Source organism: Nestor notabilis, unplaced genomic scaffold, assembly GCF_000696875.1.
Source record: "Nestor notabilis isolate BGI_N333 unplaced genomic scaffold, ASM69687v1 scaffold7388, whole genome shotgun sequence".
NCBI lineage: Eukaryota > Metazoa > Chordata > Aves > Psittaciformes > Psittacidae > Nestor > Nestor notabilis.
The window spans coordinates 34,617-50,711 of NW_009940493.1; the positions used below are offsets into that span (position 1 = coordinate 34,617).

The following is a 16,095-nucleotide window of genomic DNA, read 5'->3' on the forward strand; positions in this document are numbered from 1 at the left end:
TATCTTTATGAAGGAAAGCAGAAGTATAACATGCAGAGACATGTAAAACTACCCCAGAAAAATCTATACATATTGATTCAGAAAAGGAATGTCTCTACTAAGAGCCAAGGCATTCTGTAGTATAGTGTAAAGTTGTACTACAAATTTCTCATCTCTATGCAAAAAATTAGTAAGTGCAGAAGGTTGAACTCTTTTGGGCCAGGGACTTAGAATACTAAATTTCCTACAAGCATGATAAGAAACTTCTAGCCCCATCACATTAAAAGCTTTAAAAAAAATTACACTACAAAAAATAACCACTTCAGCTTCATTTTCCTCAATAAATATTTTGCACAAGCATTCTTCTTAACAATTCCTTTAAAATAAGTTCTACCTTTCAGAGCAGTAAGAAATTTATTGGCATTTGCCTGTTTTAATTCTTGAGTACCCAGATTCTGCAGTAATTATATGTAACATAGATTAAGCTGTTTAAGAGCTCTAACAGTACTATGCTTTCAAAAATATAAACTATTAAAAAATGAGTTCATCATTCCTCTCAAAGGCAGGCCACTATGGCACAAAGAATCCAATGCTTAACTGGCCAGAGAACATAAGAAGAAGAAGGACACTCTGTACAGTGCACTCTTAGAGATACTGTTGCAAATGGGGACATTAATGATCACTGGTTCAGAGATATCTCAGACACTGAAGAATCAGTGGCTGAAATGCAAAAAAGATAACTTCATTACTTCACCTTCCAGGAAGACTCTTCAAGTGTCTTCAACTGCAGGTTGCAGAATCAGACGTTAACTTAATTTCTTCCCAGGTCTTGCACTCCTTTTCTACATTTCAATACCAAGGCAACCCTTGGCCACAGTGAAACAGGTGTGTATCCATCACTTTACTTATAAAGGGAATATCCATATTTAACTGGAAGGATGGATAAATGTCTGGCCACATACTGGCAGGAAACAGATACAGTGCCTGCAAAACACTGCAAGAACCCTCCATAAGCATCTTTTTCAGACCACTGTTTAAAAGGCAACCATATACCTACCTTTTCATGGTAATCTTCACTTCGAACCTATTAAATATAATGTTGACATCCAAAAGTAACTATCACACAAAAATAATGGCATATATATCTAAAATCCCAAGTCCTACACTTACTGACTTTACTTAAAACTTTTTATCTACTTATTTACTCTTCATATTAAGTAAATCACTTCTGGATTTTCACTTCTGGCACTTACATTCTTTTGAAAAAGTTCAGGGTGCATTCCACGTACAAAATGCAGAGCAAACATTAGCTGATCAGCCTGAAATAAAAGCAGTAAAAATATATTTATATGTTCATAAAAATTCACCTTTCTGCTTTTTTTATAAGTAACAAATTCAATTAATCAAATACCTCTAATTCCATAGTACTGACTTAATGACACATATGCCAATTCAAAATTGCTATATCTCTGCATCTTAGACACAAGCACTAACCCAAACTCTGTACATCTAAATTCCAGTGAAGAAGAAAATAATGGTACTTGTAATAAGGCAAACATACTGAACAGGATCCATTTTTTAAACTGTGCATAGGAAATGGTTGAAATCTTATAGCAAATTTCTGAAACAGAATTTTGGAGAGGGAAAAAAAAAGAAAAAACAAAACAGAAAACAAAAAGCACTGTAAACTTCTGACTTTTTCGCAGGTCTCCTACATCACTTGGATTTCAACCACTCTCTGAACACTGGAGCAATAAACCAGGAATAACGATTTAATGGTGCCATGGAATAAACTACGCAAACATAAAAGACAGTATCTTTTAAAAGAACACTGGCTTGTTAAAACTGACATTCCTCTGTCTACATACAGAAAGTTTCATAGATTTGTTCTACCAAAGCTGTGCTGAAAAGCACAGATCACTATGTGATGCCAACGTGAAAAACTGGAACTTGGTATTTCAGAAAATCAGGACCACCCAGAAACCAAGACTGAGGCCTCTAATTTTCAAAGTCTGGCTGTAATCTGAAAGAGGTATTTTATATATTTATATAACAGAGAAGATGTGCACGTATTTTCTCACATTAACATTTTAAGTAAGCATAAGGAAGGTGGCACCTCTTCTCTTCCTTTCAAGAAAGTGGGACATAATTAAGAAGCACGAAGCACAGGTGAAAGAGAAGAATGGAAGAAAAATCAATGATGCGATTGGGTGAAGTCTGCAAAGCACAGGCATCTCAGCTAGCTGATAAACACAACACACCTACTGTCCTACAGAAATCAGTTCTATTCTTGACGATATCTGAATTTCCCACAGTGTGGTTTCCCACATACAAGCCTTCTCTTAGTGTCAGAGAATTACCAGTTTGAAGATAATTAAATTGCCAAGAATACCATTGAAAAATTAATTGCCTGTGACTTTTCAAAAGATATAGGACCAACAATGAAGAAGCGTGCTCTAGGAAATATTATGTACATGTTATAAGGTAAAAGATTACCTCTTTGACAAATACAGGCTTTCTCATCTGAATGTCTATTATATTTTTGAGGCCAAAACTATTTTAGAGGGCCAAATTATTTTTCTTTTTATCATTACTTTTTTCTCAAACAGATATCTTTTTACAAGCCTGACACAACAGTTCAGAATCAGACAGATGTAAGAAAAACACAGAACAAAAACATGGAGTAAACGTGTCCATGATGTTCATCATATTTGGGAAGTTTGCTCATGTGCAGTGAAAGCGACTTCAACTGCAACTGCATCTGTATTTTCAATAATATTATGATTAGGTTCTAGAATTATAGTTAGCTGACTAAAGGATATATGTGGCTTAGACACCATATCTTTACTAGTTTTAATTGCCCTTGGAATGACTGACTACCAAGAGGCTATATATAACTTAAGTCATAAGAGCCACAGCCGCTTTAAGCTAAATTTGGGTAACTGCAGAAATGCATGATGGCAGCCACGACAAACTCTTGGCATAGTTTGTATCTCTATGGATACCAATACCTAAAGTTGTTGTTTGCTGCTTTAAATAGTTCTGGTTTATTATTTCTTTGAATTACAAAACCATATGGTAAAAAGTATCCCCAAGGATACAATTAAAGCATATAAAGGACATTATATTTCATTTTTGAATGTATTTACTAGTGGGTTTGTTACAGGGGTAGGACTGGAGGGCAAACAGGCCCCAACTAGGAATCAGGGTCAAACTGTACAAAGCACTAAAATTCTTTCTGTACTGACAAATAAAACACATCCATGAACATCGTATGACACTAACTGCCATGGAACACCATTCAACTTACCCTCTCAGACAAGGTCTTCAAGCAAATCCAAATCTGAACTGCTAATTAGAATGCTCCCTGGACAATTTAGTATCCGAAAGTTACATGGCAACTGTTTGGAAGAACACTAACTGGCCCAGGCCAAACCTATGACAGCAACTATGGTGGCGAATTAATAGTACAGGTGGCCAGTTCCAGTGCTCCACTTCAGTTACGAGCATGTATGAAGTCCATGTACACACAAACATTATTATTAACCACAGAAAGACAAACAAGACCATCCTTCCCAATTCTAACATGCTTAAAAGGGTATAAGCTTGTATCAGCTATACCATTTATAGAGACACTCGTAAAGCCTCAGTGTCACAGGAGTCTTTAAAAATTTGCATAGATAAAAGGCAGAATTAGCAGTGGATTGCTATGGAGTGAGGAGCTTATTCTCTCTATTATCATAACATGATACTAAGCTAGATGGACCGTTAGTCTGAAGCTGCACGGTAACACACTTTCAGTATTTTCTAAATTCCAACCTTATCATTCACAGTGAAAATCTCTCCTACTAGAAATCTCCTCTCTGTGCCTTGCTTTTGAAATCTTTAATCTTTTCTGATATATAAAAATAGCTGCCTTCCAATGTTCAAAAGATGTAATGACTTACTGGAAGGTTTCATATGCTCATGACTTCACACACAGACATAAAATTATTACAAGTCTTTCACTAGAATCCACTTGGACTTCATTAGAACAAAATCCTTAGAAATAACTGCTACCTCTGCATCCTCAATATACTGTTGCTAGACAGGGGGGAGAAGGGAGGAGGTGCAAAACTTTCCAAGATCTCTCCATTCTCACTGATCAAACTCCAGACTTGCATGATTGTACTATTGCCCAAATCATCTGTGCACATTTGCTATGCATTCTTCAGCCTGGTACTATGAGACAAACACCTCTGGTTATGACAGCGCCATGCGGAGGTAAAAAATAAAACAGGAAGTGAAAGGCATATCTATGCTAAGTTTTCACCAAGAAGGCAAGAAGAGAAAAGCCATGTGATTCAAATACAGAGCAAACAAGAAATAAATTAAGAACATTATAAGGTAGAACAGGAGAAAAGATGGAAACAAACAAGCCAGCAGGTAAGACATTGGAGGCAGGATGTGCAAAGGAGAGTATTACAATGGGGTTTTGTTTCCTTTAATAATTTTTTTTTTAAATTAAAAATAAAAAAGAGCAAATAATCACACAAAACTGTATCATGACAGATAGGTGAAACACTCACTCTTAGGAGTGATAAAAATAAGAGAGAACAGAATAAGAGTGCCCAGAAGACTGCGAAGCCTGGGACTGGCCATGAAGCCAGAATGAGGCAAAGATGAGGAGCCAGATGTAAAGCAGAAATAGGACTAGACTGAGAATAGCCTTGTCCATTAGAAAACTGCTCTGTGGAGAAATATGCATAAGCAATCTTAACACTGTCATATCCTAATTGTTAGTATTCGTAATTTTTCATGTTATATATTGCAAATGTAATTTTCTGCATGTATTACATATGTAATGACACAATACTGCTTATTTGAAGTACATAAAGGTATTGGTTGCTGAAAGAATACTTTCAAATCTACTGAACTGCATAAAAGCCAGAAAAAAAGTACAGTCTTACCTTAAACAAACAATGACAAACATACTCATACACTGTATGTTTCAATGAGCTAGTAAGCAACTTGATTCTTTCCTCAGTATTGCTTGAATCCTAAAAAGAAAGATTTCAAAAATTCATGTGGAAGTAAAAGTCTTTTTAAGTACCTTGTAAATTTCAGCAGACACAAACAATATAGACTCTGTGATGCTTACTAGTTCTAAAACGTATTACTGAATTCAACTGCAACTATCAATGAGTAGATGACGAAATGAGAAGTTCATAATGAAGCATTAAGAAATAAATATTTTGGCCTTGAATAGTTTGACTGTGAACATTTTACAACATTATATATAAGGTAAATATATAGTGAATGAGAGGACAGTTTCTTCTCCTAACATTAATATCCTTGAAATTTTGTAGTTTCATGTGGTAAAAAACTGCTTATGTATTGAATTATTATATTTAATGTCATTAAACAGGTGTGTTGACATTAAGAGTAGTTGCTAAACCTCCAGCCAAATTTGGACCAACTGTAGTAAACATTGTAGAAAATAGTAAATATACCCTGTCCTTCAAAGCTTACAAACTAAAAGACTAATTATAACAGAAGAAAATTGAAAGAAAGATAGGATAAAAGAGGATAAAATAGGATAGAAGAGGGGGGGAGGTGAGGGAAGTAACGGTATGAGATTTATCAGAGACGAGTTCCTTTCTACCATGTTGCAATTTCAAGAGATGAGTTTATAAAGAAGAAAACTTCAGATTCCTAAGCTGATTCGACTAATAGCTTTGCCATGTCTAAAAGACAGCTTGGGAAAAAAATGAAGAATTGGATAGAGGAGAATTAAAAAAGGAAAAAAGCGAAGATGGCAAAACCAGAAGCTGAGCTTTAAATAGTTAACATAGTAGGCAGGAAGAAATGGCATTATGAAGGAGTGTGAAAGTAAGAACAAGAATTTAGAAGCTTGTGTTGTAGAAAAGAATTAAGAGGTAAAGAACTTTAGAGAGGGTAAGTACTTGTAGTCAGAACCGTATTTATAGTAATGATTGGAGCTGAAGGAAAGTTGTAAGCACAGATGCAAGAATAAAGGAGAATCTAAAAGTGACATGATGAAAGGCTGGTGAATGCCTTTTTAAAGTGGAAACAAAGAGAAGTAAGGTGAATTTTGGAGATGCTGAATAAAAAGAAAATGAATCATTACTCACTGGGGGTTTTTAGATCTAAAGAGTGAGGTGACAAGGGATAAACCCATAATTCTGTGCTTCTGTAAGAAGAATATACTGGCCAGTAGAATACAGAAAAAATTACACTTTCCACAAGCCAGGCTGCATGCATACTTACAAACTGTACAAAAGTAGATAAAGTTTTGATCTTCCTTCAGGAAACTGAATCATGTAGAAATATATGTCTTTTCTTATTTTACCCTTTGTTGACAGAATTAGAATTATTTGAGATTAGACCATTAATTTCTTTAATTAAAGTCTTTAGTAAAGTTATAAATAACTTTGTTTTTCCTAAATCCCTTTAAAGAAAGAGAAGCCTGAGATTACAAATGAGAGTTACTTTGTTTTCAGATGGCACAGCAATTTTATAAATTTATATGTAACTTAAGGTCATTAAAAATTCCATGTGTATGTATTCTGAATACCTAAAGCACATCAGTTCAGTATCACTACTTATTACACATTCCATCATGTTATTATACATTATTTCTAAGAATGTTCAGAGCAACTAACAAATTCTAAGGATCAAAGCAGATTGATCCTTCTGTAGCATTAACAGCTTCAGGAAAAGAGAAAATACCTGCTCGCTTTGGAGAGCCCTTTGGAAAAGCCGAAGGAAAGCCGCCAAACTAAAACGGTACATGTTATTAATTTTGGACAAGTCAGAGATAATGAAGTACATCTTGCTGGCACTCTCAGCTAACGGGAGATAGGCGTCCCTCTCCTGGGGAAAAAACAAACACACTTAGGTATAAACCCAGAACGCTACTGCCATCTACCGGTTATTCCACAAACATTTACTCATCCCACCCGAAAAAAACATTCTAATGACTCCCACTGCTTTAGGAAATGGAATCCTTTCCGATTCTTCAAATTGAGGCTCATTCACTCACGACAAAAAGGCTTTCTTTAGATTTCAAAAGTGTAAGAAACAATTTTTAGCAAAAAAATTCTTTAAATTATAAAGAACATTTTGGAAATTAATCCCTAGAACACTGAGGTCTCTTCCCACCACAGAACATGTCCCAAAATTCAAAAGAAAATTTTAAACAAATAAGAACACAGAGGAAACCTCTGTCATGTGTTACCAAAAGAGCATGCTAGATGAATAGCATCACCGGTGATCTAAATTTTTGCAGTAGCAAGGGATATATTAAGTAAGAATATCCATATGAGCCACACTGTTTGCAAGAGTATGTCTTGGGGTAATGGTTGCACTTGATGGTGTTAACCTATTTGATTCTGTGATTCTGTGATAAGAGTAGATGGCACAAATAAAGTCAAAACCTATTACTTGTCAATAACTCCCTGGGGAAAATTGCGTTAAATCAAACTAACAGACTTTAAATTGTGCAGTTATTCAGCATATGTAAAACAAAGGAATTTATTTAATGAAAATACTTTCTGTACTTGCATATCCCAAATACCTTTTACTCAAAAAAGTTAACTTAGCATGTTACTGATTTTATACTCCTGTGGATATAGATGTATAAGATCAGTATCTCTCTATACAGATGACTATTTTTAGCAGGAGAAAAACAGCAATAAAAAAATCAAAATATTCTTCTACCTTATCAAGGAAACTCTGAAGTCTCTGAGATTCAGCAAGTGATTCCTGGATGAGTGCACTACTTGCTTTAGTCTGATTCAAAGATTCAATCAGATCTTTATTTTCTAGTATATTGCCTTGTGATGTTGCAAGTGTCTGGAAAAAAAAGCCATTTTATGTTACATTTAAAAAACGCTGTAAAGTAACCATTTTGGAAGCTGTCCTTCTTTGAATGCATCAAGAGTACTAGAAAGCAGGTGGTTACTAAAAGCATAGAAAATAAAAACCCAGGAACAAACTCCAAAACCACAGACTGACAGGTTCTGAAACTTAAGTTGTCAGCAAACTTTTGAGAATGATTTCTTTGATCCAATGTTTAGCCCTAATATCCGCATGATAAATAAAAATTAGGGTTATTTTTCTCTTGTATTTAATTACCAATTTAACCTGAAAATGGCTACTAGTAATGACTTCCTGTACCCAGTCATTCATAAATTCATTTACTTCCAAAAACATTCCAATATCCCCTATACAATTTAGTTCTCTTTTCCAACTGAGATGAATACTCACATCAATTTTGTATTCAGAGATCCCTTCAAAATCCTTGATAATATCCTGCATTTTCCCTGAGTTCTCCTGAGGAAACAATTTCTTTTCTAGTAAACAGTATGAAAAGCTTGGATGGTTCACTATTTTTTATGGGATTTTACTAACCCACAGTAAATACACTTCAATACTTTGGGTTTTTAGTATTTTTTCCAATTCTTTACAGCAAACTTGGCTTCTTGTCGGTTAAGACAGTTCTGCAAAACTGTAGGACTGCATTTCAGGATGTTTGGAGGCAGAGATTCCTCAGTTAGAACAGTAGAATGCACTTAGTTCTCTAGTTGAAAAGAAGTCAGGACAAGGCCAAGACCATCTGTTTTTTCAAGGAATCTGACTTTGCTATAAGGATTTATAGTGTGAGCTATGAGATAGTCACAGAATGTGTATCTTCACCTCAAAGCTTTCAGGAGAAAACCAGTACAGTACTTCAAATAGAATGCTAATGGTGGTTTTAGATTAACTGGAATTTAGCTAGATCACCTCCAGCACTGACTTTTTGTGGACAAAGTCCATGTAACACCTGTCAGTTTTCACTGAGCTTTAACGGTTTTTTTCTTCAGGGTCGAAGAGTATTTTGACTTCAGTGCTAAGAAGAATGCCAAAGTTGAAACCAACCTCAGTGTTAATACTTGGCCACTTTTTATTGCTGATATCTTAGGAAACAATTACTTGATATTTTGCACTTGACAATTCAGACTGGACAAATGTGAAAGATATTTTGGAGTTCCAGAATCACACAGAGAGTCTGTTCTAAAAAATGGGTATTTTTTTTCTTGCATCTCTGAACTCAGCTTCTGGCAGACACTAAATGCTAAAAAATGATCAACTGTGAATACGGAATTTTTTTAGAGAACAGGTTTCCCTCTGCCTGTAAGAGAAATCTGCCCCATTACAGTTTTAAAGATTTAAAGATTTGAGCTTAGTATTTGAGACATAATAAGGGGTTTAACAGGGACAGTAAATGTGGAAATTCATATCACATTAGATAATTATGTGCAAAATTCTAAAATTGAGCTATTCATGGCCAGTCTAATAGAGTTCAGTTTATTACTTTTTGAGGAATCTGTAAAAACAATAAGCTTATGTTAAGTCCATTGTTCTGGATACTGAAAAGTTCTATGACGTGGCTGCAGACAATTGGTTTTGAGTCAGCAAGTCAATCTGACTGCACCTATGACATCTTAGAATAAAGAAGGACTTGAGGATGATTCCTATCAGCATGAAGTACAGTTCTGTGAAATCCACAACAAAGATGCAAACAAAAAAGAAAACAGTGCCTCTTCCTTGGAAGCTACTTTGTCTTATAGAGCTGTACAACTGTTTCCAAGCATCATTACTTTCATTAAAAGGTAAACTGAAAATTGTGAATATTAATTTTAAATATGAGAAAGCAAAATGTGAAGTATAAAGAATATACAATTCATTGCTAATAAGAAACAACTGTGGAGGTCTAAGTTTTTAAATGTCTCTGAACAAATATTTACATTTTCCATCGGGAATTTTTCTTTCAGGTTATTTTCCTTTCACAACACAAAATAATTTCTCAGCTGGGAAAACTATTATTTAACATGATTCACAAGCTTAAAAATATGGCTTTTTAAAAAACTCACAATTTGTAAAATAAACAGTATCATTTAACAAAATTTTCTCTTTTTTAATGAATTAAAGTTAATGACATTTCTAATCAATCTTAACTAGCCTATATCTATTCACATGCTTAACTTTGATAATGCTTAATGTATTGAAATACTGTGGTTTCATGACAAATGGACAAATGTACATACTTTATCTACTTTACTCTTCCAACAGCTGCAGGCAATTAATGCTTTTATTTTCTCAAACCAAAAATTCTGAGGGCTCATTATTCCAACAGTCTCACCATCTTCATTCAAACACATACCAATATGAACACTTACTGGTCTAACAGATATAAAGGAGGTAAATTTATTTTACCTCCAAAAGAGATTCCTCAAGCTTAGCTAACTGTATCTTCTTATCTTCTTCTTGTTGTAACAGTTTTGTCTTCTGCTCTTCCAAATCAGGCTTTTCGTGCTGAATTGTTAAAGCCAAAAGCTAAAGAAAGGAGATTATTCAACAGGATAAAAACCATTCATATTTTCTAATATATATTCATTAGTTATATAGCATAATAGATATTCATTATTCATACAGCTGTATATAGTCTATATTTTTGAAAGCAGACTTTTGAGTGTTTACTCAGTTGCCTCAGACATCCAAGTGCATTTAATCTACGTAGCCATCCAGAATATCCTGCAGTGGCCAGTATAATTCAGGAACTACTGTGAGCCATGCACTTGTGTATAACAGCAGATGTAGGACAGGTGAGATACTCAAGGACATCTCAAAAGGCACTGTATCACTTTATTAAGGATATTGGATCACACCCTTTTATGCTGAGACCTAAACCTCTGCACCTCAATCTGAATCATATCTGTGCTTAAATGATTGGCAGCCTTCATTAGTGCATATACTGTTATCAGATAAAAAAAGATGTGATAGAAATCACCAACTGGAAAGAATGGCAACAAATAACTTCCCAGCAAGTGTACCAAAAGCCAAACCCCTCTCCTGCCAACAAAGACAGAAAACAAAAAAACAAAGGTTTTTTTCTGTATTTCCACTTAAAAAGGGCGTAAATTCACTCGGTAACATTGTATGATGCTGGTTCCATATCTCTGTGCTTCACATTTTGAATTTTATCTTACTTATTGCCAACTTATTTACATCCCATTCTAAGCCTCATGTTAGTTGGGAAAAACTTGTTTCATTAACAAATACAGAGAGGATTTTCTTCCCTTAATTCCTGTCTTTTCTTTGTCTCCTCCTTCTGTATGCTACACTGTACTTCCTAAACATTGAAGAAAAAAAACTTAAAAGCTACAAGCATTTTGAAAGAAGGAAAATACACAGCTTTGTGGTTCTATTATATTTTTCCTGTACAAAAACTATCTTGACGCTAGCATTATTATCTAACTGGGATACTGGAGAGCAGTAACATAAATGTTTCCACAGTACCATAAATGCATCTAGAACGGAAAACAGAAGCTTAGCAATTAATCTGTTGCAACTGAAGTCAATGAGACAGTTTCCGTTCTCTCTATTGGACTCACTACTCAGTTCCAAGTGCATAGAAACAAGACTTTAAATTTAGTTTCAGCATCAATGTTGCCATTTTTATTTATGTGCTAGAAAAATCTCCATGAGCATTAATGAAAACTGCAGTATAGGGCTTCTTCCAGAAGCTGGATGTAGCTACAGATGTCTGCTATACATACATTGTTTTTATTCTAAACGCCTACCTGTCCTCTTAAGCCACTTCCTGTCGTGGTAAAGTTTACTTCTGTAACAATAGAAGAAGCATCAGGTGGAATGAAGGGATTTGGGTTCCTTGTTGATAGAAAAAGACGGAATTCTTCATTATAATCTATTATTTTTTCACCTATTTGTATAGTGTAACGGGGTCCTGTAAATAATAAATAATGTTATTCTCTGATTCTAGAATTATCTCAAAATAATGGTATTTGTGTAATACTTTATGAGCAACAGATGCAAACAAATTTATCAAAATTTGTAATTGTTCAGAAAGAAAAATAAATTTTAAAAACTTAAGGAACATAACCTATGCAGTATTGTTACACAAAAGAATGCAATATACAGCACTAGTGTAAGAAAGTTACATGGTTACAAATATGGTAAACATATTTAATACACCAGAGTAGTTTAATTATCCTTACCCAGTCCAAAAAGCATAAATGGCAAAAATTGCACGTGAAGTAAAGTAACACTAATGAATCTTCAGAAAATGAACAGGAGGCAACAGTCAACAGAAGATGCACTGGAGTATCCCCCTTTTGTGTAACAATCCTGTCATAACTTAAAACATACTCATTTACTTTCGTAATATTTCTGCATCGGTATACCGTTCTACCAAAACACACTAGCCATAACTACTGGCTATCTTAAGATGGTTTAACATTTTCTGAATGTAATCCAAAACCAATAGATTTCATCTCTGGATCTGTTGCATGTACCTGTAGGATACTGTGTGATCATAATTCTATTAAAATTACTTTCCATGATAATTGCTTTTATAAACAATGTCTATGAAAGTAAAGATGCCAGAATATCTAGTTATTAGATTGAAAGAAAAACATTTCCTTAAATAATATCCCATAAATGTGTCTTATTATAAATGCATTTAATGTAATCACAATATGAAAGAAACAATTTATGTATTTAATTTCTTCTGTCACGGTTTCGATCTCTGTTTATACTCCTAATATTCTGACATTTCTTGATATGCCTCTCATAGAATGAAAGCACATGGATAGCCTTGCGCCACCCTCCTACCACAGGTTTCCATTCTAGCAGGGTCAGAAAAGAATAGATTCAAACAATGACACAACTAGAGTAAGATTTTGCCTCTGGATACTAAAAAAGAAGGAAGAACAGAATTATAATGTAAAAAGTTTTGAACTAAAAATTTTCTTTCCAGAGAAATTTCTGAGGTAGCATAGTTAGGTGCTTCTCTATTTTTAGCACTAGGAGCAGATCAGAAATGCTGTAAGTATAAATCTCTTGCTAAAACACTGGGAGATCACATAATAATTTTGCTTCTGTGCCAAAGATCAAAATAAATTTTAGGCCTATGCTGTAAAAATGTCAATAACAAAATGGAAGCTGTACTAAGACAAATTTATTGCAGTATATATATTAATATTTTTCTTTACATTTCATTCCAAGTAATGAAAAGATGTGCAGTCATCACAAGCAAAATCATACAGATAGGCCCCCACCTCCACTTTTTCACAAAAAGGAGGAGTGGGTTCTTGCTTGCAAAGTGACTGAAACGACTCAAATAGCGACCCATTCTTCCTCCCTTTTTCAAAAGGGAGCTACCTAGTTTGGACTTGCAGAGACCTAGCATTAACATAGCACATTAACATTCAAAAGAGGATTCCCGAGTATTATGAGCAATTTGCCTGAGTAAATTAATGTATTTTTATTTAATCTGCTTTCTCCACAGTTCTGCAGACATAGAATCATAGAATCATAGAATAGTTAGGGTTGGAAAGGACCTTAAGATCATCTAGTTCCAACCCCCCTGCCATGAGCAGGGACACCACACACTAAACCATATCGCCCAAGGCTCTGTCCAATCTGGCCTTGAACACCTCCAGGGATGGAGCATTCACAACTTCCTTGGGCAACCCATTCCAGAGCCTCACCACCCTCACAGTAAAGAACTTCTTCCTTTTATCTAATCTAAACTTCCCCTGTTTCAGTTTAAAGCCATTACCCCTTGTCCTACCACTACAGTCCCTAATGAAGAGTCCCTCCCCAACAACCTTGTAGGCCCTCTTCAGATATTGGAAGGCTGCTATGAGGTCTCCACGCAGCCTGCTCTTCTCCAGACTGAACAGCCCCAACTTTCTCAGCCTGTCTTCATACGGGAGGTGCTCCAGCCCCTTTAGCATCCTCGTGGCCCTCCTCTGGAGTTGCTCCAACAGCTCCATGTCCTTTTTATGTTGAGGACACCAGAACTGGACACAATACTCCAAGTGAGGCCTCACAAGAGCAGAGTAGAGGGGCTGGTCACGCTTCTTTTGATGCAGCCCAGGACACATATTCATCTCTTAACTTGATTCCTTGAGGAAAAACAGTTAAGATACTTGTAATACTGTATCTCTGTTTTCCAAAGTTGAACAGAAGCTAGTGGAAAAGAAAAATTATAAAAATGTTCTAACTACCCTCCCACAGATCCCTGAAATCACAACTTTGGTGATGTTCTGCATGTATTTTTACCGTGTATTTACATTTAAAGAATTACTGCTACCTCACTCACTATTAGATCTAAATGACAATAAAAAGGAGTCTTGAGCTATTTTCAGTGCCCAGATTTCATGATGTTAAACTACAGGTTCAGGCTGTGTAATTAACACTTTTCTAAATTATCAACAATTTGGAAAATACTTAAAACATACACAGTATATTTTTTTAATCCACTTGCTTCTTTTGATATAATTTCAAAATTTGCAATATAAGCCAACATAATTTATGTCGAGATACTTAAATTATTACTGTTTATCTTTGCTAAACTTTCAACTCAATTTTATATATCAGTCTTTTAAAGCAACTAAATCTAAACCCATTATATATAGAGTTATATAGAGTACATTATTTCTCCAAAGCATAGATATTGTAAACGTAAGTGTTATCTTTTTTTGATTTTGCATCAATTAGGGAGACTCACTGAATGCCACCATGTTGCTGACTTGCATGACACTCCCCATTCCAAAGTCAAATCAAGGACAAATGTGTGCTTTCTTTAGATTCAGGCAAATGAAAGAGAAACAGTAGCACCAATATTTTCAACTCTGATTTCTAACTGCACAACCACTTGTGTAATTTCTGATCTAAATAAGGCTCAAGTTCCTAAATAAAACTATGTATTTGAAATTAACTTAAAATTTTAATTGTGAAGAGTTGATAAAAATATTTTATTATAATTCCAGTCAAAAAATTTCTAAATACTTTTCAGTATTTTTCCACTTATTAAACAAGACATATCTCCAATGTATTTCATGAACTGAAGTGTTAGCAGCAGGTTAATGTTAAAAAGGAAAAAACTATACAAGACTTATTTTTTTCAGAAAAATCAAGTTTTATAAGCTATATACAGATCTAACCTACAAAAGCTTTGTACAAGCATTTGTAAAGATCTTGGTCATTTACCTTGAGCAACAAGATCTTTTCTTAGCAATGGGTAAAGTACAGGCTCCACTCCATCCATTTCCTGTATAATAAGTGTTTTCCCAAATCTCACTGCCAGCTCAAGAGCAGTTAAGAAGTTGGTGTCCTGGGCAAATAAAAATAAATTGATTTGAATCATGTTTTTATGAAATATTAACACTTCAGAATGAACAGGAAGGCATTATACCAGGAGTTCAAATATTAAAATCAGTAGTATTGGTAAAAAGTTCTATTACATACATCATATGATATTTCAGGGTTTCACCACAAAGGTTTAATTTAAATAAGTTTGATCTATTCAGCTACTGACATACGGGCAACCCCTTTAACATGCCTAGCTCTCTTAAGTGCCACACCAGAAAAGAGCAGGTCTACCACAGGTATTGTGTCAGATTTCAGGTGTACCTGGAAGTTTTAGCTAGTTAACACATCTCAAATGTTATTATGTAGCTATGTCTCAAAACTGAATCAAGACCTAAGGACAAGATTCACATTAAGATATCTAAATACAGTCTTTTGCATGAAGGTGTCTAAACATGCACATGGTGTTTAAGATTCCATTACAGTTAATGGAGATCCTAGGTAATGCAGACAACAGAGCCTAAAAGGTAATAAAGCCAATCAGCTAGCAGGAGAAACATTAAATCGCCCAAAGATATGCATCTAATACCATCAGAGAGTAGCTAGAAGGCCTGCACAGAGCTAGCAGGGATCTGTGAAAGACCTACATTCTCTTGAATCAGTATCTTGAGGCCAACTGGGATTCAGTAAGGGACTTCTGAAGGGCCTGGATGCATACCTATGTGTATGTGCAACTGATCCAAGCTTCACTACCCATGTAAACAGTAACATGTAGACAATTAATCTTAGGTACCTTAATCTCAAACTGAAATCCAACCTACTATTTCAAATATAGACAATACAACACAAAGATCATAGGAAAGAAATGTATACATACTCCTGAAATACAGTGAAGTGCAACCAAAAATACAAAAGACCTCTCTGTTTACAAATCTTTTGCTATCTCCCTCTCAG

At 34.8% G+C, this 16,095-nt stretch overlaps 1 protein-coding gene across 1 annotated transcript in view; it reads right to left on the bottom strand.

Moving 5' to 3' along the window:
- Nucleotides 1-16,095, bottom strand: part of LOC104410257 (cytoplasmic dynein 2 heavy chain 1-like) — a gene marked incomplete at both ends in the record, with an annotated part of 40,342 nt that overhangs the window by 23,849 nt on the left and 398 nt on the right. Inside the window, 7 exons of the mRNA XM_010020369.1 lie at nt 1,233-1,298; nt 4,929-5,018; nt 6,712-6,855; nt 7,702-7,836; nt 10,240-10,359; nt 11,607-11,770; nt 15,043-15,166. Of these exons, the coding sequence (XP_010018671.1) occupies nt 1,233-1,298; nt 4,929-5,018; nt 6,712-6,855; nt 7,702-7,836; nt 10,240-10,359; nt 11,607-11,770; nt 15,043-15,166 (843 nt within the window). The remainder of the gene's footprint in view (nt 1-1,232; nt 1,299-4,928; nt 5,019-6,711; nt 6,856-7,701; nt 7,837-10,239; nt 10,360-11,606; nt 11,771-15,042; nt 15,167-16,095) is intronic.